This window comes from Labrus bergylta, chromosome 15, assembly GCF_963930695.1.
Source record: "Labrus bergylta chromosome 15, fLabBer1.1, whole genome shotgun sequence".
In the NCBI taxonomy this organism is placed as follows: domain Eukaryota; kingdom Metazoa; phylum Chordata; class Actinopteri; order Labriformes; family Labridae; genus Labrus; species Labrus bergylta.
In genome coordinates, this window is record NC_089209.1 from 22,499,546 (window position 1) to 22,527,064 (window position 27,519).

General features: G+C 41.5%; 1 protein-coding gene across 1 annotated transcript; it reads right to left on the bottom strand.

Moving 5' to 3' along the window:
* Positions 1-27,519, bottom strand: emilin1a (elastin microfibril interfacer 1a). The gene is made up of 12 exons (XM_065963905.1): positions 27,134-27,519; positions 12,311-12,427; positions 10,070-10,266; positions 9,749-9,848; positions 8,582-8,690; positions 8,187-8,363; positions 5,086-6,363; positions 3,184-3,598; positions 2,689-2,814; positions 2,510-2,527; positions 2,271-2,405; positions 1-1,692 (listed from the first exon to the last, which is right to left on the bottom strand). Exons 1-12 carry the CDS (start codon positions 27,241-27,243, stop codon positions 1,373-1,375), a joined length of 3,102 nt encoding a protein of 1,033 aa, XP_065819977.1. The 5' UTR covers positions 27,244-27,519; the 3' UTR covers positions 1-1,372.

Genomic DNA, 27,519 nt, shown 5'->3' on the forward strand with positions numbered 1-27,519 from the left:
TGTGTAAAACTTGAATACTGTATTTGAGGCATACTTGTGGCAAATCATACAAAACATATACAGTACCTAGTAAGGTGAAGTGGTGACTCATACAGCTCAAAAGGGGAAGACTGCTGACAAATATTTACATTCCTTCAATGTCATACAATGCATTAACATATGTCAAAAAATACAGTTTCACACCTTACAGAGTAAAAGTTAAAAAATACTTTGCATTGTAATAAAAAAAAAACATAATTTGCAGACATTATTTCATGAATAATTTCCACAATACATAAGAATAATATATTATGTGGCCCATCAGCTGTATTGTCTCTGCAGATAATGTGCAATGTTCCTTTTTAAATCCATTTAATAATATGTACAAGCTTGATATCATGTACACTATATCTTTTAGAGACATTTTAATGACACTTTTCTAAAGGCAGGAGGTGTGTGTGTAGTTATGTAAGAGTCGTGATATCTGAAAGGGGAAGACTAGGTTCATTATTTGCTATTTTTAGCTTTGCATAAAGATTCCACTGTAAGATAGTAACAGTTTATAAGATTAAGTACTTGATCCTTCAAGAGGTTTAGATGTCCCTTAATAGGACAGAAAAAAATCCCCATTCTTCCCCTTGACAATCCTCCGGCCTACTTTGTGTTTCTGGGTAGAAGTCATGTCCTAAAATGGTCTTATTATTGTGCCGTCTTACGATTTTTAAAATCCTGTGGTTATTCGACTGAACTGTCAGTGACTTCATTTGTGCGTTTCCTTCTAAAGAATAGTGGTTTGGACTGTGACCCCCTTCGTCTACATCACTGAGGATTCAAGAAGATTGGCATCCAGCACCATTTTCTGGGAAGTGAAACAATGAATGTGTAAAAATGAAACTTCATCAGAAAGAAAAATGAAAGTATCCTCTGAACATGTGACGTGATCTGGGTTCATAGCACAAAAACTAAGGAAACCCACATCCTAATCTCTCCATCTTACAGAATTTCCTTTTGTTAACCACAGTGAGAGCTGAAGGCAATCTGGTGTAATCAGTCAAGAATTCAAGTTTATAGCACAGCATTATATATGGAATAATACGATAACCCTGCAGTGTGTTTCTTTTTAACAAAACGTACTAAAATAAAACACAATGGCTTTTTGCAGAATCTGTTGGCTTTAAAACTGTGAAACACAAACAATGATTGTGGTTGAAAAGGAACCTTTTCCCTTCCCTATTAGCACATAAAGTAAAGTATAAAATACAACTCTCCACACTGAATGAGTCCAGTCCAGTATTTTCAGTCTGTTTGTCTCTTACAGTCCAGCAGACAAATACAATGCATTCCATCCAATAGTTTCACCCAGAGAGACTGATTACAACAAGACTTCATCCAATCACACGGTCTCGTACAGCAGCGTCCCACTGAAGATGGTCAAAGGTTCAGAGGAGTAGGCCAGTTTGCCGGTGACAAGGTCGATACAGACTGTGTCTCCTGCCTGCATCGGCAGGATGATATTGAAAACAGCCAGAGCTCCAGGGATGTGTTTTGCCTCGGCCATTGGCTTCTCCAGGCCTTCAGGCTGATACCCAGCTGAGTCCACTCGGGCCACACCAGTGTTGGACTTGGACAACACCGCCTCTATCTTCATGTTTTTATGGCCTGTAAGGATGCCACTGAAAAAGTACTTCCCACTCACTGGAGCTGTGAAATAACCTGGAGGGAAGGAGGAAACAATGAAAACTTACAATTGTGCAGTTTGGAGGTCAATTGTTCGTTTACTGTAAGAACTGAATGTATGGAAACATCACTAATAAAAAGGGTCAGGTTATAACGACAGAGTTAGCTCAAATCTATCTCACCATTTATATATTCTGGTTCTATTGTCCCCATGTTTGAAGTATTCATGGCTAGATTTCTGCTACCGCTATACAATTTAATAAAGACAATTTTGTTGCTCATGCAGGTTGTCATGACACTGAAGCTTCAGTGTTTAGCCAGCTCTGCATCGGTCTTGAAACCTTTCTGAGTTCTAACCTCTCTCCATTTATCAAAAGCATCTCCAACATTTATCCTAGTTTCAAGTACAGCAGCAAACCTACAGCAGGGCTATAGGTGAGAGAGAAAACATGTTTTTATTTCCTTTTATTGGCATAACTAACCCTTTAAATCTACATCAAAATACCCTCTTTTTATGTTAGTGTTGGACATATTAAAAACAGAAAAGTAGAAGCTAAAGAGTCTTGTTTTGGGGAGAGCTTCTTCTTAAACTATTACATCTGATATAAGCTCACCTGTTTTGGGGTTGTAGACGTTATTTTCATTGACAAAGACGCTGTTGAACACTATAGTCCCTGCACTTCTCATGGGGCGAGTCAGTGCAGCGGAGAAAGAGAGGCGTGGCACGTGAGCATCGGACCCTGCATGACCTGATCTCGGAGAAGAGGTAAAAAGAAGGAGTTAGCATGGAACAGAAGATAAAAAAATATAATCAGTTCTTATTGATTATCTTGTTAATAAGAACAACACGTACCCTGTTCTCCCCTGAGACCTGAGGAATAAGATGAAGGATAAGAATTAATCAACCATCGATACAATCCTGGCTGTTATTATCATCACAACAGAGAGCAGATGTACAGGAAGATCCAAGATAAAGTTGATATGGCTAACCTACGGTTAATCAAATAACTCAAAGAGAAAGTTTATGTTTACCTGGGGGTCCAATAACTCCCTGCCTGCCCTCTCTTCCTGGAGGTCCCACCCTTCCTTGAGGTCCTACAAGTCCCTGGGGTCCACGCTCCCCTCTCTCCCCGCGTGGGCCCGGAAGACCAGGTGGACCTGAATCCGAAAAAAAATACTTCATGAGACATCACAGCTGGGAAAGACACTCCTGAAAATCCTCTTCACCAGTAATGGGCTCTCTTGAGAGATTCTAAAAAAAAAACCATTCAAAGTATAAGCCAAGAAAGTTAAAATATATCTTCTGGTGTGCGTAGCGACGTGCCTTTCACCCTCATGTTTACTTAAACTCCTTCTTCAGAAGGATTATAGACTTAATAGGCTCTTTAAGTGAGTGCTTCTCAGAAATACAGCCTGGATTCTTTCTTTGGTCTATTTTTCCTTCACCCTGACCTTGCCTCCCTCAAACTGAGTGTTTTTCTCTTCTCCAAAAGTTAAATCTCATGCCCTCTGTCCTCTATGACTCACCCATGAAGTCCTGCTGTATGAAACTGTGGAACTCCTTCACCAAGTCCACCACTGAGGAATTCAGCCTGTGTATGTCGGAGTGAACGTTCACCAGCTGGACGTTCTGGATGTTGTCGATAAGATCTCCTTGAGACATCACCGTGACATTGAGTCTGTTAACACAGCTCCACAGCCCAGACACGTGTCGGTTCAGGCCCTCCTTGATCCTCTCCAGGCTGTCTGAAAAAGAGTCGAAGCGTCCGCACACCCCTTCCAGCTTGGAGAGTCTTTGGTCCAGGCCGTTGCTGGAGCGCCGGCACTCCCCAATCTCCGTCACAAAGTTGCTCCTTATGACTTGGATCTCTCTGCCCAGACTGTCGAATCTAATCTTGGAATCATCAACGTGCTCGGTCAGCTCCTTCTGCAAATTGTCCACCTTGTAGAGAATGTAGACATTCGTTAATGTGTGTATTTTGGAAAGGTTTCTTTTGAAAAGTAGTCCTGTATAAATATACTTTTTTTCCCACCTTTGCTCTGATTTATTTTCCTATTGTATCTTATACACACAAAAATATGTAAGCATATAATCTAATGCATGTCTGTCAAGAACTCAGAGTTTGCAATAGGCTCAAATATTTTTCTAACTATGATAATATTTTGTGAAAAGACGGTTGCCAAGATAACCAAAAGGAATGTTTGATGGACATTGAGGCTATTTCTGAGTTCATGAAGAAAAGTTATGCTGCTGTACGAACAGTTTAATAAAACAACAAACACATCAGGAGCAAAATGACCATTACTGTTATCATAATGATGTTCGAATCTCCTGTTTAGTTCAAAGGGTAGGGTTCGACATATCGCAGTGCAGGGTTTCTCGACAGGGGCCTTGAGTCCCCAAGAGAGGCCATAGGATAAATTAAATATTATCAAGGAACACAGGGGGGAAGAAAAACATAATATTTTCCAAAACAAATTCCAATTATTTTCCCTATTTGGGCTGCTTACAACAGAGCAGCAGCTTGGCTTTATACTAGGGCCCGACCGATATGGAATATTTGGGGCAGATACCGATATCTAGCTTAGGGAGGGAAAAAATCTGATACCGATATATCGGCTGATAACCTTCTTTGATCTATCGTTGATCTGTAGAGATAGATAGATATAGATATACACATGTACTATGTTGATCATTTAAATGCAGTTATCATACACTTAATAATAATTAGTAAAGACACGATGGTCAGTCAACTGGAAAGTAAAGGTTAGCGGTTGTATCACAGTTTGACAGCTTGTTATAATCCATATAGCACACTCTGCTGGTGACAGCCAGAAAGAGAACTGCTAGTTTAATACAATGAAACTCAAATGAAATGCTATTTGAATAAATCTAGTAATAACGGCACATATCTGCGATAAAATTAGCCTATACCGATAGTAACTTGATATGCTACTATTGGCCATATTATTGGCTGGGCGATTAATCGGTCGGGCTCTACTTTATACAAGGCGGTACTTTGGTCCACCAATCTGGTCCGAACTGGATTTTTATCATAATCTACTAAATGGATTGACATAAAGTTTTGCAGATATTCATAAGCCTCAGGAAAAAAACATTTCTCTTCTGAATTAGTTGAATTGCTCCAAGACTCTTGATATACTAACACCAACAAAAAAGACGCAAATTAGCACTGCAGATATGACCCTGCTCTCTAGGCATAAAAATATATTGAAGTAAAAAACAAGCTGAGAAGGAAATATTTGTTGTGGGTTGTCACTGATTCAACTAGAATTAGAATGCACTGTTTCTGATTTATTAGACATCATTGTAGGTTGATGAGACATTAGTTCTGTTAAAGGGTTACAAAAAGACACACAATCTGTGGAAGTCATACCGTCTTCCTCATCATCACCACATCATCTTACCTCAGAGATAATATCGTCCTTGGCATTGGTCAGGTCAGTCAGTGTGTTTCCATGCCTCTGTACAGTCCTTCCCAGGCCCTTCAGCGTGTCATTGATGGAGTTAAATGTGACTATGGCCCCAGCAAGCTCTCCTTGGATTGACTTCAGATCGCCTCCTAACCTCCCTGTATGGACGCCGTGACCATCAAGGCGGTCCTTAAGATCCTTTATGTTGATTTTACACTGGCCTGTACACTCCTCCACTTCGTCTCTGAGTCGTCCCACCTCCTCCTTAAGGTTGGAGCACACCTGAGAGCAGACGGATTCTCCTGAGTCGACCTTCCTGCGCAGATCTGTTAGTTCTGCCTGGCACTTGCTGAGGCCACTCTTGGTGGAGTTAGTGAGTGAACGCAAGTCTTCCTCTACACTGCTGCAAATGGAACAGTCCTCTAAATCCCGCCCCAGTGTTTCAACCTCTGTGAAAATCCGGTTGAAATTCTCGCCATTCTCCCCGGTTAAATCCTTGATCTTTTTGACATCGTTTGATAAATCGATCACTCTGTCAATCAGCGAGTCTCCTGTTACAGACAAATCCTTTAACCTTGTGTTAAACTTTTGGATCTCCTCTTGGTTGGCCACAACTCTCCACTGTAAGGTTTTCACAGTATCATCAGTATTGCGACCTTTCCCGTTAGGTCCGCAGGTCTCATTGCACATGTTTGTGGTTGAGGTTAGCCTTCTGTCCAGGAAGGTTGTTATGTTTTCCAGCTGACTTAACCGCCTACTGTGGTCGGTGACTGTATCACCAAGAACAGCCACGTCCAGCTCTATCTTACCGATCTTGAAGCTGTGGTCATCCAGAAGGCTGAGGACTATGTTGCGCAGCTGTGTGAAATCTCTCTGGACGCTGTCCTTCATGTTGTTCCCGGTGTTAGTACACCTCTGCTCGGTCTTCCTCACAGTACTATTCACCCTCTTCTCCAATTCTCTCAGTCTGCCATTCAGCCTGTCCTCCGACACTCTTCCCTTTCCTCCACCTGTCCCGGCCAGCTCCTTATCCAGACGCCCTTTAATGGTGTCACATTTGTTAGCTGTGGTGGTGACACGGACCTCTACATCAGACATCCTCTTCTCCAGCTCAGTGACGGTGTTGCAGCAGGCCTTAGAGTGTTCAGTCTCACTGCGGGAGATGTCCAGGCTTTGCCTCAGGTGCTGGTCCATGGAGCTGATCAGCTTCTCCAGGGCTTGGATCCGCTCCCTGTCCTCTTGCTGCTGGCGCCTCAGGTCCTCCACACCTGCCTTAAAGAGACAGGGATTACAAGAACTGTTTGGTAATGTATCAACTTCCTACATTGTTAATTTGTAAGTAATGTGCATCTTGCAGTTTGCAGTCGTACAGTCTTCATCATTAAGACTGGCAATTACCATGACATGACATCTGTCATTAACATGAAGGAGGCTTTATGAATGTTTATGAAAGTTGTCATTAAGTGTCATTTGGTCATTATGTCCACCTTGCACCTAATGCAAAGTGGACAATATTAAGGATGTCTTTGTTTTGACAACTTGACATTAACATGTCATAACAGGACTGATTATCAAACTTAAAGAAACACTTTACTGTATCTGTGAACATTACACTAACCTGTCATATGTGGTGAATGTTGACATTGGCTGTCATTACACCATTATAACAGTGTCATGAATCATTTACCTCAAGTAAAGTGGGACACTTTGGACTAGTCTGGACTAGCTATTAAGATGTCATTGAGTGTTATGACACAATCAAGTTGTCATAACAAAGACATACTAAACAATGTCAACTTCGCATTAAAAGCAACATACTTGACCAAATGACACTTAGGGTGCACTCACACTAGCCAATCCGTACTGTGCCTAAGCATGCTTCACCCCTAAAGTCCAGTTGGTTTGACTAGTGTGAGTGCTCCGATCAGTGCTTCACTTCCTTGGCCCTGGCACGCTTGGAAGAGGTGCAGTCCATGCACGAGCACAAGCACGGGTACACAATGTGGACAGCCTTATTTTATGGAGAATTCCTGGAGTGTTCTGGCTGTATATCTGACTAAAGATAAGCCATAAATTCAGTAAAGTAGCTGTCATGTTCTCTGTGTTGTACTCCGATGTGCAATCCTTTTATTTATCGTTTTATTTTTTTCCGATTCCGCCTGTCTCATAAACTAAGCACGCTTAATAACTACGTAAAGCCAATCAAGTATGACGTTTTTACAAGAGGTAACCGTGCTCAGGCCCGGTTACTCCTGGAGCAGTGTGAGTGCAGACCAGAGGGGGAATGATGGGGGGGGGGGGGGGGGGGACACAATAGTGCTTAAGCAAGGTAAGGGACAACTTTGCCTAGTGTGAGTGCGCCCTTAATGACAACATTCACAAACATTCATAAAGCCTCCTTCATGTTTATGACGGTGTCATGTCAATATTATGCATACCCCTTCAGCCAAAGTGTTACCAAACATATGCTACTATGCTAATTAAATATAGACAATACAATAAACAACAACAAACGTCAAGCCAAATACCATCAAATTAATTCAAAGGAGCTAATAAGAGGGTTTTGGTTTAATTTGAAATTTTCCAATAATACTTTATAGAGTATCTTGTTGAGAGTAGTGTTGAAATGACGAGGCAATAAGATTTACAACAACCACATACACTTTTACAAACATGCAAAACAGCTGTGAGTAAAATGGGTCAGAGTGCTGTTGTTATGGGTAGAGAGATTATGTGTCAGTGACCAGGGGTTAGAGATTAACAACAATAGTTGGTTTTATGTTTAATCCATCTTCCCAATCCTTTCAAACTGCTGAATTATAATGTTTTGACCACAGGATACTTGTGTACTATGTTTTATTTACACAGGAATGCAATTTTCATGTATAACCGTCTGCAGGTGGTTGATATTTTTTTCCTGTTTAAGGCAGTGGAAATAACTTACAGGAGTCTATGTGGAACAAAGTAAATACATTTTACAGCTACACAAAGTATGACAAGACATAACATCATGACATCAATAAATGCCGCAGACAAAGGGGAATAATGTTTGCCCCTGAGGCCTGCACATCAGATTTGTACATATTGAGCCTTACCTGGCAGGAGGAGCAGGACAAAGACACCCTTCTCTCTAGCTCCGTCAGTATCTCTTCCTTCAGAGTATTCAGCTGGTTTCCTCCAGACCCTCCTCCACCCCTGACCACTCCGTCCAGTTCATTTCCCCCTCCGTTCACAAGGTGGTTGTTGATGGTTAGCAGGGTCTGGTCATGGACCTGTAGAAAAAAGAAGACCACTAATGGTAAAATGTCTATCATTGCATTAAAATTCTAAATATTGGGGTGCCGGATAGCCTAGGTTATATTGTACACACGAGCAAAGGCTATAGCTGCATTAGCCGTGGGTTCAAAACCAGCCTTGGCCCTTTGCTTAACATTTGTCTAATTTCTTCTTTGATATGAAGGCTGTTAATACAAATACAAACAGTGTTTACCTGTGTTCTGTTGTAGAGATGGTCCAGTTTAGTCTGGATGGTGTTGATGGTGTCCTTCATGTGTGGCTGAGCTGAATCAGCAGGGACAATGGCCCCATTCAGACCAGGCCTACACAGAAGAAGGATAAAGGTTTCTTTAAGTTTTGGATAACCTATCCTAATAAAGAGGTACCTGATGGATTAGACATTTTTTCAAATCTTCCTACCCTAATTACGAATCCCTGAATCTGTGTTACAAAATGAGTGCAAGCTGTCAAATAAATTGACATGCTGGAAAAATAAAAACATCAAATGACAACAACATCAACCTGTGTTTTTCTTTGAAAGTAAAAAAGCTTCTTGTTGCTGCAAAAATGTTTTTACCTGTTCTAGACTATGGTGATCTTTTGTTCATGCACGCCTCTGCTCAGTGTCTCACATGGTTGATACAGCCTTCCATTCGTCCTTGAAGTTCATAACAAGCTGTAAAAGTCTGACTCAACCATTGTGAGTTGTACTTTCGGGGAGCATGGATTTCTCTGGAAACCCGTAGGCATTACTGGTACATCTTTATAGAAAAGGCAATTCTTGGTCTGCTCCCACACTATATGATATGTGTTTTTATCATGCGGAAAAATACCAAGCAGTATTCTTTGCATTTTCAGGACTTCTTTATGCTCTCTGTCCCAAATGCTTGGACAGAAATTGGAAAAAAGGGCTTTTTGGTTATTCTGCACCCTCAGCCTGGAATGTTGCAGAATGACTTGAGCTGGTGTCCTTAAATGTTTTTAAATCTAAAATATAAGACGTGGAAGCAGATCTAGAGGATGACTTCAATGTTTTAACTCGACTGCTAATACTACTGACTCCCAGTTTCGACTCATAGATGGTTCTCTTTCAATGCAAATGTTAGTGTTTTGTAAATTGTACTTTGTCTCACTTTGTGCCTCAGTCTGTAACTTTGTGTTTTTTTTGTTGCTGACTGTCTTGGTAAGGTCTGCCTTGGAAAAGAGGTTCTTAATCTCAAAACCTGATTAAAAAAAGGTTAAAAATACTCAGGATCAACACTTAACCCATAAAACTAGCATGTGGCAAGTTTAATTGGATGTAAACTGTTTGGGTTTGCAGGTGATTGCACGCCATACCTTGAAACATGTACAGGATTTATTGAGAACAATGTTTACTTACAGTTTTTGGTTCATGCCATTAATGCTGGTCTGCATGTTGTGGAGGTCTTTGGTCAGCCCACGGACTGTATCCTCCAGCTGTCTGATCCTCTCAGTGTCACCTGGAGACAAGAGAAGAAAAGTCAATATGCAGATACGTGCTGTCCAAGAATGTATAAGAAGCAACAGCTTTACTCATGCACATCACATGTTATAGAGAAAAAGTTGACAATAAACATAGCAGTCATACTGAATTAAATTTAAATAAACTTTTCAGATCTTTCTTCATGTCTTTCTTGTTTTGTTTAACTACTATCCCTGAATCTTTTTTTAAACACTCTACCTTCTCCTCTCTGTCCACCGCCATTGTTGAAGCCCGTCTGTGGGACACGGGGTCGGCCTCCATGGACTTGGGTGTCTGTGGTTCCCCTTGGCCCATCCTGGCAGTCTTCCCCGGAGTAACCATGACAACACTTCCACTCCATTTCTGTCACCATTTTGTAAGCTACCTTATACCTTGGCCTTCTGTATGTCCGGTAGCTGAGGATGAAATGGAAATCATCTTTTTTATTCGTTCTGACTTTACAGGACTTCAAAGCTGACTTGTGTCAGATCACCAAATAGACATATATGATTTATAGTGTGAACATGATACAACACCCCTAGTGGTGTCAGACTGCTGTACACTGTTAATATTTATGTTCAGTGAGCAGGCATGTTTCCAGACACAATTGAACTCCATTTATTTCCTTTTTCTTAATCTCCACCATGAACTTCTAAATAATAAAAGAGGATGGCGACATATACATCTTCATAGGTTAATTCTTTAAGAACTGAAAATGATGTTGTCCAAAGTCACAATAAATTGCATGCAAACTGTCCAGGAGTTTGAAGGATTGCTTGCAAAGAAATTCTCTTAAGAAAAAGATGTACAAAGAATTTACTTACGATTTAAAACACAAGAAGATTAGACAATATGTTTAACCGACATATTAAGAAAACTACAAGCAGCCTGTTGCAACACAGCCCAAGTTGTTGGAGACAAATAGCAAATCAGAGTTTTGGATTTTGAGATGGTACTTGGGGTGGCCAATAAGATTTCAAGGGGGCCCATGCCACCAATGGCCACCCCTCTGGACACACCTTGGCAGTGAGACATAAGATATCTGAATATTAGGTCATATCTCAAAATCAACGAATGTTGTTAGAATAAAACTGCTTTAAAAACTTTAGATCTTACTCTTCGTCTGACATTCCAAAAAATATGAACTATATTTAGACAGCACTATCTCTCAGCTTGACTGTAAATTATTTAAATGAAAAATAAAGTATTTTGTTTTTAGATACTTTCTGTATGCGTCATATACCTCTACAGCTGAAGAGACTTACTGCTTGAGCAACAACACAATAAATAGACCAGAATTGGCCGGAAAAAGATTTACGGTGGCCTCACAGGCACATTAACAAGCCTTAACTGTGAACATTCAACTGCTCTCCTTTTTGCCAGCCCACAAACATCACTGTAGGTATCGCAAGGCACTTTTCTGTGCCATAGAAAAGATTTCATCTTCCAGCTCCCTGCTTTGAGAGCGTGAGAAAAAAGGAATCCGACGTCTACTTGGAGGAAAAACAAGAACAGGGGTTGGAAAGACGGCCGTGGGAGGAGTTTGTCGAGTAAAAGAAGGAGTAAGAAGGGAGGAGAGTCATAAAAGAAAGAAATACAGAGCAAGAAGAAGAGATTGTTTTTACAGGACGGGAGACTAGACTGTGGTGCCTGGAACCCCTGTCAGCCTCATTCTTAGCATAGTCCAGGTTTAGGCCAAGGCCTCTGGCAGGCATGGGGATCAAGCAGCCAGGACAGGGTCAAAACTGGAGAAGGCTTCAAAAGAGGTAAAACATCAGGAGTGCTGGATTAATGCTGTCTTGAAAACATCCACATTTGGAATAGCTACACGAAACAAAGACAATTTACTCCAACAGTTGTATGATCAAATTCCCTTTGGTCTGCATCAGGCAAACTGAAACTCCACCACAGTAACATGAGTACGTCTGAGAACAGAATTCAGTGAAAAAGAATAAACAGCCAAATCCTTTTTTAAAAGATATTTTTTGGGCAATTTTTACCTTTACTTGATAGGACAAAAGATGAGACACAAGAAACTTTGGGAGGAGTGACTAAAGGGGGATGACATGCAGCAAAGTGCCAAGGTTGGATTTGAACCCAAGGTCTATAGCCTCTGTCCAAAGGGTGCACAACATAACCACTTAGGCTATCCCGCCCCAAACAGTCAAATCCTGGACTGTCATTAAATCTGTAGCAATGTTCTGCCTGCACAAGTGAGCCACAACCTGACACCCTCCTGATCAGTCTCTACTTGAAACAGAACAGACAGAAAATGAAAAGAATTGAATGAATTCCATATCTAAAGACAGGAAAGGATGGAAAAGAAGAGGATGCAAGCGTCTGTGGAATCTGAAGACAGGAAGTTGCTGTAGTTAAATTGAATCGCCTAAAGATTATATTTCAGTAACAGAGGAAGAATCAGAGGAGATAGAAAATACCAAAGATGGGACGGATACTCACGCAACTCTAGGACATTGGCCCCAGGTGCAGCGTTGATAGTCTGGCTTGATGTATGTCTCCACTCCATCCTCCATCACACAGCTGACAGTGCGTGTCACCACATAGGCACACCAGTTCCTATAAAATAACACACGCAGGAAAAAGGGGATGAATAACTTTGTGATGCCTGGCAGTTTTCAGTGAGTTAAGAGTCAGGCGTTGACAAAAAACATAGCAGCCTTCTTACACACACACACACACACACACACACACACACACACACACACACACTCAGTATACACTCTGCTGCTGCTCTTTGTCTCCAGGCAAAAAAAGAGAGACTTGAAAAAATAAGAATCTGGATTCTTGTCACTTCTTTGATTGTTCGGCTCCGCTGTGAGGCTTGAGATAAATATCTCAAAACCCTGGACTGATTATATTTCTGTTCAACTTTCAAGAGAAATTGTTCTCTTGCACAAATGTCTGATCCGTTCAGGATAACTGCATGAGTTTAACAATGGCTGCCATTGTGTGCCTCCCAAACTCAACACTAACCAACCCACAGAAAGACACACACACACACACACACACACACACACACACACACACACACACACACACACACACACACACACACACACACACACGCTTACATATTTTTCAAGAGTTTAAACTGCATATCCATGTGAAAATCTACCCTTGGTAATATATTTTTTTAAGATTTATTTTGGAGCTTTCATGCCTTTATTAGAGAGACAGGACAGATAGAGTCAGACATCGGGGAGTGAGGGAGTGTGGGGAATGACATGCACAATGACAAGGACCCACAGGTCGGATTCAAACCCAGTGCCCCTGTTTTCAAGGACTTTGGCTTCTGAATATGAGGCACGCACCAACCACTAGGCAACTGGTGTCCCTACCATTGTACCTTTGGCTGCCATAGTAGCCTCCAAAACTCAACACTGACAAACCCACAGAAAGACACACACACACACACACACACACACACACACACACACACACACACACACACACACACACACACACACACACACACACACACCTTAACAACAGGGGACTTTCATTCTTCACTATACAAGTGTGGACTTCTCTTTCTGGTCGTTAAATAAAATAGTAATACCACATTTAATTGTTATGTCTTTAATCATAATGTTACTTCAAATGTGTTTTTGTGTTTTGCCAATGGTTTTATTCAAATGTTTTTATAACTCCAAGTGAATCTATCAACATTTGTTTTAGTTTACAGGAAATTAAATGAATGAATCTGGAATAATTGGCCTCTGTACAAAGAGTTGACATTTTTAAGCCTTTCTACTTAAAGTATTTTCTTGATCATATGCACACTAAAGGAGTTGTTGATTTCTGTAATCATTTATCAGGTATAACAGCAAAGACATTCCTTCTTAGTGCAAGTGAAGTGAGAGATTTGGGAAAAACCCTCTTACCCCCTGCTTTAACTTTATAACCCCTGACATCCAACTTTGGGGGCTTCCTGTGTAGCCAGCCATTTCTCACAAATGACTTTCAGACATTACTTCTTTTTTTTTTATAGTCAGACAAGAAATTTGAGAAGCAAGAAGGTAGTTAGTCTTAAAAAATCACATCCAAGAAGGGAATGCTTGGCAGCACTTGCATGCAGTTACCTATTACTGTAATAAGCACTGATTAAAACTAAATCATCATTAAATTACTAGCAACAGGTTTCAGGATTGTATTACTGCAGACTGCTTTCTGCTCTTTTTAATTTCCTCACAGACTGTTTTCATGCACAAAGCCTGAAATCATCCAATCGACCAAGCAACTGAAAACAGGAGTGAAAAAACAATTTGGGCACGACTCACACATTTAGCTGTGTTGATCCTTACAAGTTATACCTTGTTTTAAAGGTGACATGAAATTCTTCTCGTGCGTGTGTGTGTGAACACAAATGCCACAAGTACAAGTCTGTACCCCTGTTTGGGCCACCCCAATCAAAAGAAGTCTGAACATGCCCCTGGTTGACCAGAAACCCTTTTTGGTTGACCAAAAATTCCATCCATTGGCTCCAATATTAGCTGACTTAGCTTATCTGATCTTTTTTTGTGATGAAAGCCCACTTTGAAAAACAGCGCTCCAACAGCACTGGATGGATGAGAGTGCTGAGAGCTCATCTTAAAAGCTGAATGAGCAGCTGGAAAACCAATGCACGCAGATACAAAAAGTGGCTGTGTTGAGCTGTGTTGCTAATTCTTTGCGTTTGGCACAAGAAGCAAATGTGCTGCTGTTTTATACATCCAGACACACTGACCAAGATGGAGTCGTGTTTCTGGCAACTTGGCAAATATAAGTGGAATATTCTCTCCCCTTGAAGTACCTTTTTTTTTTTTTTTTGCTCTCCACCAAACCCTGTGAGACAAACTTGGTCATTGCTGGTAGACGTGCTAGCAGCTATTAGTCTCTAACTCTGCCTCCTTTAGTGCTGATCTGGTTGTGTTTGATCTGCTTGTTTGTTTTTTACTGAAGACAGAAGTCTGGTGCAGTGGGGTTTATCAGAAACTCTCTTTTATATTTGATCAAATTAGTATTAAACAAATACAAATTATAGCAGCTTTAAGGGGAATTAACAGGTTTAAATGTAATCCAAATGTATACCCTGAATCAAACAAAATAAACTGGAAGAAAATTGTCCCCACGCACTGGCACAGTTATAAGAAACACATACATGCTCCCACATACTACTCTATGTCTACATGCTTCTCAATTTGTCCCAATCCCCTCTGACCTGCCTTGACCCCCAGATATCTTTCCTGATAAGAACCACAGAAAGGTTTAAGACACAGACGTCCTTCAGTTGCTTTCTATCATCATTTTCCTATTACCCAGAATCCTCATCCACTGCTATTCCCCCGATGGTTATTATGGCCAATTAGTGTCAGTCTTGCATTCATCCGAGCAGAACTTTAGTTGGTTGACAGATAAAAGTTGGAGCATACAAGGAGTTCCTTCATGATGAAAAGTCCATCAGCAGCTTCCCTCTCTCTGTCCGTCTATCCGTCTGTCAGTTTTCATGTCACTTCTTCTCTGTTGCTCTCCGTACAGCTCATTTTTATTTTCCCTTTTTGGCCCGCCTCGTCAGTGTGGAATTCTTTCTTTCCATCTCACTCTTGCTGTTCCTTTTAATTCCTTCCCCTCCGTCTGTCTCCCTCCCTGTCCATCTCTGTTTATTATCTCCTTCTCTTCCTCACAGCTTGTCTTTATCTCCTCTTCTGTGTGACTACACCTCTCCACTGTTCCCCTAAGACGGTTATCCTCCCCTTCATTCCAGAGCCGGTCTGACTGACAGAAAGAGTTTATCATGTTTCGATCCTCCCCTGTCCCTGATGACCTCCTCCTCATGACCCCCTATTCCTGTTGCTACTGTACGTGGGAAAGTGAACAGGACTAATGAGCTGTCAGATTCTACATTAAAGCTTTTCCTCAACAATCACGAGGAACGCTCTAAGGGTTGGTTGACCTGTAAGACAGGCATGTTAAATATATTTTCTGTTTCAGTGTAATCCGATAGAGTAAAATGACTTATGTTATATTTATTTGTTAATCGATTTGTTACCAAAAGCAATGGATATCTGAACTAGTCAGATTTTCTATGAATCACCAGTTATGATGACATTATGCAAATACAAATGCACAACCCAATCTATTTTTATCAGATTATAAGGCCCTAAAATAGTACAGGTCAGTCTGCCCTCATTGTGAGTAGCAATTTATTTTGTCTGCATCATTTGGATGAATAAGCTCTAAAGCCTGCCGTTCACCGTGCAGCCCTATTGCACATTGTTAGTCATTTAGTGTACACCTAAGCGCGACAGTCGATCAAGGTCACGATCAGATACATTTCTGACATGTTTGACATTTTGGTACGACTGCACAAATCGCACAGTTTGAGCAAAGCCAAGAGCCGACTCTCCGACTCTGGGACTTTTCCTCGCTGATTTAACCTCCAGAAACTGACAGACAGAGTCACCATGGCAACAACAGACCAAAAACTGCGTTCAAAATAGTATCGTCGTTTCATGCCCGTGTATGTACACAGTCCGATACAGCAGGTGACAGAATGCACATAGTTGGTTTGCAAATCCGCCAAGAAGCAGAAAAAAGAAGCAGCAACCATGGCAACCACTTGCGGGCTGAGTCCATCCTGTGGTTGTTTTTTGTTATTTCTGAGACCCTCTTCCTACTTCCAAATGCAACATGCCCGTAGGACAAAACAGGCCCGTTCTATATGGGTACAAGAATTTTGTACTCGGATCCTGGCCTGGGTCCCTAATGTGAAACCACCCTGAGAGCGTTTTTGCTGTGTGTGTGCGTGTACGTCTATTTGACCCATACATATGAGATGGCAGTTATCAACCTCCGTCTGTGTGAGTTTTCTAATAGCAATTGTGAATGCTCCGTCCTGATTTAACACGTATAGTGTGAGCTCTCAGGTCGTGACCTACGATCAGGTGCAGTGTGAGCACATAAATCGCGAGCTTTGGTTGTGGATGGTAAACGATTCAGTCCAACAGTGTGAGCTGACATTCAGTCACAACGATCTACAATCGTACATGCCTTGCCGGGCATCACGAGTATAACGGTTGCTTCTTTGAAAAACAAGACATAATGGGTTCTTGGTGTCCTTTTTTTAGATTAAAAACATGAGGAGGATGGATTGGACATTAACTTTTCACTGTTGAAATTTGGTTTATTTTGTATATTCACAGTATATCATGTTCCTTTAGAGCCACCACCACCAGATCAAACACAAGGGAATGTTTCGAAGCTGAAGTCAATTGTTTTTCATTCGTCTAAAGAGTTCTTTAACGCCTCTTCCAAAGATTTGTGGCTTGTCGGAGAGATCCAAACACCCTCCTCTATTTATGCACATGATTGTGTTACTGTTTTTTTATTCTGTGGTTTGTGTTGTTGCCTTTAATGTTTCTATAACTTGGATGGCTGGTGATTTGGAGAATCTCTGTCACCATATCTGGTAACAGCTAACACAAGTCCATCCAAACACAGCTGCGTCTCTCCTCATGTGTTTCCAGAGTATTGCGGTTCTTCGCGGTGATCTCTATTTTTATTTATTAGGTCATTGGATGGTTCGAGCCTGAGTTATCTTATACTGTGGCTTGTTGTACTTTAATGTGTGCTTTGGACTGAAAGTTTTTGAACAACAATAAAAATCTCCATCAGGAGTTGGCGCAATACAGAGGGGATGGAGAATGTTTAAAATAAGACAGTGGTGATAAATCAAAGAGCTCTGCCTCTTCCCCCGGCAGTCCCACTGTGTTGCTTTAAGTCACTGTGATTCAGTAAGACAGCTCTGCCAATCTATTATCCTGACTAAGTGACTCTCAGGGTCACAGACACAGCAGATAAAACATAAAGTTGGCAACATTCACACACCATCATCCCAGATGGGGAACAGGCGCTGTGTCCCAATTGAAATAAACACAACCATCACACTTTCTATCACGATTGAGCAGAGGCAGATGTGGATGCATGGCAACACATATACAACACAAAATGCAATAAAGTTGGGCTGTTGTGTACAATGTAAATAAAATCAGACTGTGATGATTTGTCAAACATTGAAACCCAATGTTTGATTAAAAATAGAATGAAATGATGTGCCTATTTCATGATGCCAGCAACAGGACCTGGTTAACATGACGCTGTAACAACCTTTTGAAACATTGTTAGGAATGATAGGGAACAGTGAATTTTCCTATTGTTCTTCCGTAGCTTTCTTCTTTTTCTTTTTTTAATTAAATTTGTACTGGCTTTCATGGTGGAAATATAGAATGGGTCTAAGCTGTGTTGATCTTGGTTGTCCAATAGTCTTAAATGCACCGTTGAGGTGTGTATACAGAGTGGGTGCTGTGTTGCCTTTAAATGACGTAATAAATCTCAGGCAGCTGAGAGAGGACCCGTATGGACGCCGACTTGGGTGCTACCTGGCTCGATGGCTGACCTACACTAAAACAAAAACTGAACTCATAGACGAAGCCTGGGCTTGTTGCGCACCCAACAACGCCATCCAGTGCGAAAAAAAGGGAAGACCAGCATGTAGGTGAGCTAACCCAGCCTTGTTTTTTTCCCTGTCGTGAAAACCAGTCCTTTCTGCCACCTGTCCATCTCTTGACCTTCTTCCACACTTCAGCTTAGGGCTAGCTTTTTGGTTTGTGTAGCCGGTGCTAGCTCGTAACATGTTGCTGTCATCACATTTAAAACAGGCATATCATTCTACAAAATCAATAAAATATTTGTTTCTACATCTTGACTGTTCTCCTTCTGTTACTTCTGTTTTTTACTTATATTCTGCTCAGCATCCCGACTTTTTTGAATTTGGGGTTTTACATATATATGCAAACATCTAATTGTCTCTTTAACCCCCAAACAGCCACACTGATTGTGCACATCACCCTCTCTGCTGGTGTATTTTCCATAATTTAGTCATGGCTTCTCCCTCCAGTGAAATACATAAGAGAAGTCTTTATACTCGAGGCAGGATGACTGTTAGTGTAGCACTGAGGGAGTGTGTCTGCGGGTGTGTGCGCTTGAGTTTAGGCGTATGCCCTCCACAAAAAGAGAGTACAGTGTGTTGGTTATTCCCATTCATGTGTGCCTGCATACATGTTTCCTGTTGGATGGTCGACACCTTCCACAACTTTTCACATTACCCCTCCCCCCCCTCTCCCTGACCACTGTGAAGCTAAGAAATTCAAACAGTAATCCAATAAAGGCCCATTAATCCAAACGGCTGCGGAGAAATTGCTCAAATGAAAGTTCACTAACAAGACTTGGCATCTTTTCCACAAGAGTAAAATAAAGTTACAAGTACTACTCACGGTCTGGGACAAACACACAGCATGCAACCATGCAGTCAATAAAGACAGCCACACAAGGACAATAAATGTGTGTGCATGTTTGTGTGTGTGTGTGTGTTAGCATGCGTGAGTGTACATGTATGTGTGTGTGTGTGTGTGTGTGTGTGTGTGTGTGTGTGTGTGTGTGTGTGTGTGTGTGTGTGTGTGTGTGTGTCTCAATGGTATTTTCAGCAGCTAATCTCCTTAACAATATCACCAAAAGAGAAAAACACTGCAAATAAACAGTCCAGTTCCTGTACATTTTTCAGATTGTTTATATCTTCAGATCAGATTAAGATGTAAAAGATCAATGTAAAACTTCAGCACAAAGCTTCATTAAACCTTTGTGTTATTTAAGCCCCCAAATCATTTATGGGTATAATGACTTTTCATTGGATCGACTAGATTCAGATCGACAGATTCACGCCCTGCAACCAAACATTTAAAATCATCAATATTTCCAGCTTCTCTCAGATTTTTCAGCAAGTTGGTTCCAACGTCTCGGAGAGTAATGTCTAAGAGAAAGCATTACCAAATGTTTTCTTTCTGCTCAGTGGAACAGCTAATGCTCCCCACAGAACAATGTGTGGGAGATGTTATGTGCTGCTTCCTATAAAAGGTTAACAAGAGAATTAACCTAACCAAATGTTTTTATATTGGAAGTGTTTTCTAACACCATGTTTTGTTTAAACATGTGGAAAGACTAAAAGATGATATCTAACTGGTTGGTTTTAGAGAATCCAATGTCTGGTAAACTTGACAATACAATAAAGAACAGCTGGAGTAATGTCGACTAAAATGATGTAACCTGTCCAAACAAACTTGATTGAAAATGTGATTTTGATTCATCAAAATGTGCTGACAGCATATACTGTACAATACTGCAGCTGTTTAAACATATAGGCAGTCCTGACAATTTCTAAAAAGTTTCAGGACAGCATGCCCCTGAAAATGTACAAAGTTTTTGATGTTTACAGGATATCCAAGATGGCGAGCAAAGAAGAGCTCAACACTACACAGACAGTATTGTACTTATGTTGATGCTAAGTTTAGTATTATTGATAGAGTGGAAACATGCTTGCGAGCAGATTAGAGTATGAAGCTGCTTTATTTACGGTCACATCGATCACTCCGGTTGCTTACTAGTTGAAGATATGAACATCATCCCCCCCCCTCATGTTCACCTGCATTTAATTTAAACCTGCCTTAACATGCTGCATTCACACACACAGCTCACACAGAACATATAAAAAAAAGAGATTTAACTACTGTATGTGTGAATACAGTAGAAGTCATTGTAGATTAGAAATGAATACCAACATTTGGTGTTTAATGCCTAAAATCATGTTGGTATCTTTGAGGTCTTTTTTAAGTGAGCTGACTGCATTTATTATCCTGTAAAACATTTGAAAATCTGTCGTTAAGTTATTAATGCTGCATTGTTTTTATGCATGTTTGCTGTAGATAAAAGTGCAGAAATGTTCTCGCTTTGCTCGCACAATGTTATAATGCTACTTTTGCAAGTGAACGCCTTCAACTATCAAACTGTGTGAAACTATTATAAACAGTACACATTATGTTATTATGTGCTCCTGTGCATATTACACGCACTACTTTGTAGTGTTATCTATGAGTAACAGCTACTTATGCACATAGACTATCCATACCACTTTTTTATCCTGGCTATGTATTGTGGGCTCATGTTTTTTTGTATGGGTGGGATATGTTTGTATATATGTGTTGTGTTGTGTGTTTGTATGTTTGCTGGCTGCTGGAACACCTACATTTCCCTGCTGGGATGAATAAAGTATATCTTATCTCTTATCTTATCTCTTATCTTACAAACAAAACGATGAGACTGAGACACATGCATTGGCAAAGAAATGCAAATCTACACACTATGCTGAAATGAAGCAACATTATTCAGTATTTCGAGTTATGTTTGTGTCCAGCTGGAGAAGTGAAGCTCTTTCATTTGACTTGCTTTACCTGACCCTGCGGGCTCAGGTACTGCTGTCTCTTGTTTGGTGCTGAGCAGGTAGTAAGCAGGCTGTTTTAAGAGCCTTTTTTGGGAGGGAAACAGCTGCATATTAAACAACATTGAGAGTGGTGAGTGAACCAAAACAGTGAAGTGTTGGGCCATAAAACCAAAACAATGAGCTTAGACATGTTGTAAAGCTCTGTATGGTTGAGGTAAACTGCAGGCTCTGGTGATTTGTCTCCGTTTTCACCACCACAAGGCATTTATCGCTTACTGCAGTTTCATGAAATTGTTTGTTTTCACAAAAATATTCACTACAACACTTAAAAATGTAAAAGTTAAAAATGATTTGCTTACACGGACACTCACTGAAAACGCTTACATGCATGTTAATCAAGACACACATGTCCTTCACCTGCAGACACATTCAGACCAATAATGATTTCATTACTTCTCTGCCGGGCACTAAGCAGTAAACTTTCATTGTGCTCGTCTTATTCTTATTTACTGAGCCATGACTCAGCATGACTGGAACTTTTGCGCCTGTCTGAGCATCACTTTATTTACCAATAAATTTCACCCCTCAAAACAGCACACAGACACTCACATAGCCATGCAGGAAGTAGCGGCCTGACATCTCAACTCACACATACCAGGTTCATTTTATCCAGCAGCGTCTCTGCATAAGCCCTACAGAAGGGGAGTGTGTGTAAAACTGGAATAGTCCGAGACAAAAGTGACACAGAGAGTAAGTGGGCGGATGAAGGAATGAAAGAATGAGAAAGAAAGAAAATGGGGTTCAATAGTTAAACAAAGAAAACACTTGGCGGCGCCTATTGTTAAAGGATCTTTCATTTAACTTCAAGGGAAAGCTTCGACAGCGACCTGAATGAGTGGATGGAAAGGGGGTGTGTCTAATGTTTGAACTGTGACCCAAAGGTCAAGCACCCCTTCAATGTCCTTGTGAAGGTATACCCCTGTACACACACTGCAAAGCACACAGACTGTCACAAACGACAGCCTACACACTCGAGTGCACTCACTCACGCTCGAGTGAACGCACGCCGACAGACAACACACACACACACACACACACACACACACACACACACACACACACACACACACACACACACACACACACACACACACACACACACACACACACACACACACACACAGGGGCAGACGCACACATTCTTACGATCTCTCTGCGCTGTCTTAAAATGCAGTTTTACTAGCGCATACACCATTTTCCCTTTGGACTGGTTCCAAAATCAAGGGACAGTGTGACTGTGTAAACTCCTCTCTGATTGTTTAGCCTGGCGGTCACAAAGATATACGGAGAATGTCTATGATGCTGCCCTTTGCCTTAGCATGAGGGCTCAGATATATCATGCACGGAGGTCTGCGCCGGGTGCTTCTGGTGCTCGCTTGACTGTTAACCATTTATGGAGTGTGTGCATTTGAAAAACAAGTCCCCTCAAAGCCTTAGAATTTCAGTTTCCTAAAATAGTAGAGATAATTAAAGCAGGTAAGATTTTATATGCTGCTCCAAAGTAGAATTTTTTTTTTTTTGTGGTTTAATGTCTTGTCATGTTGTCCATTTATAATGTCAGATGTGGGATATCCTTGTTCAGTGGAAGGGATCTAAATCCCTATAGAATTCTGTACTTTTATCCTAACAAGATAAAGAAAGCTTTTTCCGATGAATTGCATGCTGGGAACTATGGTAATTAGGTCACAATAGCTCTAACCTGAAAGGATCCCTTTTCCCACATTTGCATTCCCATATATAATGCGATTTCTATACTTCACTAATTAGCAGAAAGCAGAAAATCACGCAGATAAAGTGAGTTTGGAATCTTTCCAAAGTCCTGTCAGGACAAAGACAATCCTGTTACAGTCGTAATGCTTGGAAACATATGCTGCATCTTGGAATGTTAAGGGTCTTCCAGATAGGATACGGTGGGTGCTGAGAGCGTATCTGAGCTGCTCCGAGCTGAGTGCTGCCCCTAGGTCTCGCTTGCCATCCATAAATGCTGCACAGAAGTTAAAAATTACAACGTGGGCGCAGCACTCCGTGAGGTGACGACTCATGGACATGTCCAATAGGAGGGAAGATCAGATCACAACAAAGGGCACTTTCCTGAGCTCGACGTGAACATGTATTGTTTAGAAAGATATTTCCAACAGTTTGGGTGGACCAGGTGTGTTTTAAGAAGCAGCAGAAAATCATGTTGCGCTTGTGAAGCTGTGGTTGTAGCTGCAGCTCCTGGACGAGCCGTAACTCCCCCAAATCCTGCCCTGCCCTTAAGATTTCATGAACCCACACCGACTTCTTCTTTGCTGCTCGTCTCTTCCTCAGCAGGAGAAAGGTGAGGGCTTTCCTCTCTGACTAGTGGACAGCTACATTGTGATGTCTAGAAGCTTCTCAAGTACAAGCTGTAGTAGAAGCGGAACTTCCGCCGATGATTTGTGCGGGTCTGATTCCACACCTGCTCTTGTGCCCAAGCCCAGCGCAGCTCACACTGCATCTTATCTAAAAAACCATTTCATTAGTTGTACCGATTTTTGCAATCCATCAGAGCAAATATACTTTCATAATACTAACTTGTACTAAAAGTTTTTAGTGACTACTGCCATGCTAGTGGTCCACCATGCTTCCTTTTTAGGGAGTTAAACGCGTACATCAATATGCTAAAACGTGCTTACAATGGATGGATGTTTAAAATGTTTCAGTGCTGCCATTAGTCTTAATATTCTACTATGAGTGTGATACGATCCTTGCTAAAGAAGCAAAATGTGCATCTACACAAATGCTGTGCTTTTGAGCAGGTATAACATTAACCATGTTCACTGTTTTGCATGTTTGCAACCATTTAATGCTTATTAGCAATAAATGCAAAGCGGAGCTCGGTCTAATGGGAATGAAATTACTAAAGCCAAAGACATAAATCAAATTATATAAAACAAAAAAAAGTGGACCTCCCTTAGTGAACAATAAAAACACCTGAATGCAATGCAACAGCATTGTCAAGTATGACCGTAAAACGAACAGCAGGAAGTAAAAGAAAGTCCTTTTTTATTTCCACATACAGGACAGGATCAGGGTGAGGAAACGGTCAGGGCGAGTCTGACACTGAAGTTGTTGGATGGGGTTGAGGTCAGGGTTCTGTGAACATCAGGCGAGTTCTTTCACATCAAACTGGGAAAAAAAAAATGAAATGAATGGGTCTGCCTTTGTCTATGAGGGCATTGTAACACTAAACAGGAAAGGGCTTTACTCAAACTGTTACCACAACGTTGGAAACACAATTGGATAAATTGTGTATAGAATATTAGATTCCAGCCAGATTTATTCAAGAAACATGATGTGGGTTGTCATATTTTTGTCACTATTGTGGATGTGTGTTGCTGAGCTTCCAGAACACAGGATGAGACATTAGACTTTGTCTTCGTTCTGCCTCTCTTATTTCCCTGTCTCACTGTAACAATCAAACAAGGCGGATGTCACCAAACAAGCCAAACACAGCTTATTTTAGAAAAGCAGCAGCATGTGATTAAAAAAGAGTAATGTGTGTGCAGTTGCCTCTTCTTATGGCCCCTCTTAGGAACCAAAAAAAGGAGAAAAAAAAGTGGGAGGAATGACAGACATGTCTGTATCTTATTCATGATGTCTCGTCCTTCAAACTGCTCGTGATCCTTAACACATCAGCAGTCCACCTGCGTCCAACCCCAAACACACGGCTCCTTCCTCCTTCCCCTGTCACTGCCTCGAGCTGACGGGCTGACGTGCAGCTCGGACATTTGGCAGGAGATGTGTCGGGCCTGCTCCGGGTCCTCCTGAGCCACGCCCCCCCCCCCCCCCCCCCACCCCACGTTAGACCCCTGCTGGATGTCTTCAGTTCATCCAACAGCCTTTACCACTTATGGAATACTTCACACATCTGTCAAAACAGATCAATTGAGTTCAAACAGATGTCAGAGGGGCAAACCGCACTGCCACGGGCCAGCGCATTCTTCTCCCCGATGCGTCACTGTGTGAGTGTGTGTGGTGTTTGATTGTGTTTGTCACAGGCCAGTCATGCTGCCTGACTCCTTCATAGCCAACTGGTTTCAGCAGGGGGAAGGCATGTAAGGACCCTCTCTTCTCTTCCTCACACAGTCTGTCTTTTCTCTTTTTTGACTTTCCTCACTGTTTCATCCTCTCTTGTCACGCCTGCTTAGTTTCTCTCACTTCTCGCCATGTCTGCTGTTTCTTTTGCACTCTTATATCCTCTCCTGCCAGATTTCACTTTCGCTTTGTTTATATTAAGTTGACTTTTTTTTACCTTTTCTATTCTTCTTTCCATTTTTCACTCATGGAACTCACTTTCCTTCTTTCCCCCCCACGTTAACCCAGATAACTCTTCTCTGTATACCGCCCACTGTCTCTCATTCCCAGTAGCCAACAGTTCAGCCTCATCATGCACCGAGCAGGTCAGCCGTCCACACGTCCTGACTCAGGCGGCAGTAGCAGCTCTGATGTGGGAAAGAAACCTGATAGAATCTCATATTGCCGAGGCTCAACTCGCAGGAGTCTGGCTTGCGTTGCGTATACACACGTACACACACACGCTAAGTACAAACACATGCAGGCATGCGAGCAGACACAGACCACATGTGCGAGGTATATAGGCTCCGTCCTTCATTTACTCCGGCATTCTGTTCACACACATGCACACACGTAATAAGTCAATCAATAAGCAGAAAGTTCTTCATTCATCCAATTAGAAGCTCCCAACTTCTGTTCAAAGAGATGTGGAGGGAGAAGGCCTCAGGCAGAAACTAATAACACACTGGGGCTGTATCAGCGCAACAAAAACAAATATAATGATCGTAGACCTGAAGTCTAAATCAGTCAAATATCTCACAATACACATTATAAGTCTCGCAGATTACTAATGCCCAAATATTCAGCATCCCCGCAGCTCATCAATACCCACAGAGCTGACCATGTACCTTTACTTAAATGGAAAACACTGCTTGTCAGAATGATGGATTCCACTAAAACAAGGCTGAGGCTGAGGCTGGGGGGGGGTGCTTTAAAAATTTCTGCGCCCCCTGAGAACTTTTCACTCGGGGCCCTGAAACAGTAAATATCTATAAGCCTTATAAGCCCTGTCCAGCTCTCAGCTCCCCTGAATCATCACACTCCTCCACCATCCCATCACTCCCCATTCTGGGAGGGCCCCCACTGTGAAGAACATGTACCCACCTAGAACATGTTTACAAAAAATACAACATGTTACACTACTGCAAGGTATTTGTTGATGATAATTTCATTTTATGGAGACATTCAAATCAACAAAATGAGGGTGCTGGTGCTGATTTTTCCATTCTTAATTGTGCTCATCATTTTGGTTTAAATGTGATTAATTGTTATTCAAGTAGGCTAATAGCTACAAACATGAGGGTTACAACGTCTGATCAATTTATTTTAAACAATGTCGAGTTTAATATTAATTAGTTGTCTAATGATTTAAACCACCAATTGACACCCATTCAATCTTCAAATACCTCTTTGGTTAAAATTACATTCAAATAAAACAGAATGATATTCCATCCACAGTTTAACAAAACTGAGAAAATCAGCTATCAGTGGACTAATCAATTAGTCACTCAGGTGGGTCCGCCCTTAACCATTGCATATTTGTTCAAAGGTCCACTGGAATAATCCTAAGGACCCCCTTAGGTCCCCGGACCTTGACTTTAGGATCCACATGGCTGGACTACTTGTTGACACAGGCCTTTATTACAACTCTTCAATGTATACTTTATCTATGGAGTGTTTTAAACTGCTGCGCTTCTCTTGTTTCTCAAGATTAAGAAAAAAAACAACACTTAAACTTATGGAGCCACAGGTGTGAACATTTACGCACAAAGTGATCCCGCTCTTGTTGATCCTACCTGTGTCTGCTGGCCGCTCTCTGTCCCGTCTGGACACTGGACTCCGAATACCCGAGACCCCAACTAACCCGGGCCAACGTGAAGGCAAGCAGGTAAAACACCGTCTCCATCCTCAGGTCCGGTGAATGTCTCAATCAAATCAATGTCATTTAATTCCAAAAGTTTATCGAAGAAAAGTCTCCCGGTGTACAATTGGGCTTCAGTAAAGTTCTGTCGATGGACGCAGTTGGTTAGCCATGACTTCAGAGGGTGAGGAAGTCCCGTAAACGTCGCACAGTCCAGTCAAGTGCATTTCAGAGGGTTAACTGAAGCGATGGGAGTCAGACTGCTGCTGCTGCTGCTACTGAAGAGTGGAGCAACATGAGGAAAGTTTCCTGTCAGAGCTC

What these genes read in the sequence shown, in the direction of transcription:
- emilin1a (XM_065963905.1), bottom strand. Translation starts at nt 27,243, where the DNA reads ATGGAGACGGTGTTTTACCTGCTTGCCTTCACGTTGGCCCGGGTTAGT. An exon ending in AGAGCGGCCAGCAGACACAG is followed by an intron (nt 12,428 to 27,133) that starts GTAGGATCAACA and finishes GTTATTTTATAG; the next exon opens with GAACTGGTGTGCCTATGTGG. An exon ending in GGCCAATGTCCTAGAGTTGC is followed by an intron (nt 10,267 to 12,310) that starts GTGAGTATCCGT and finishes TTTCATCCTCAG; the next exon opens with CTACCGGACATACAGAAGGC.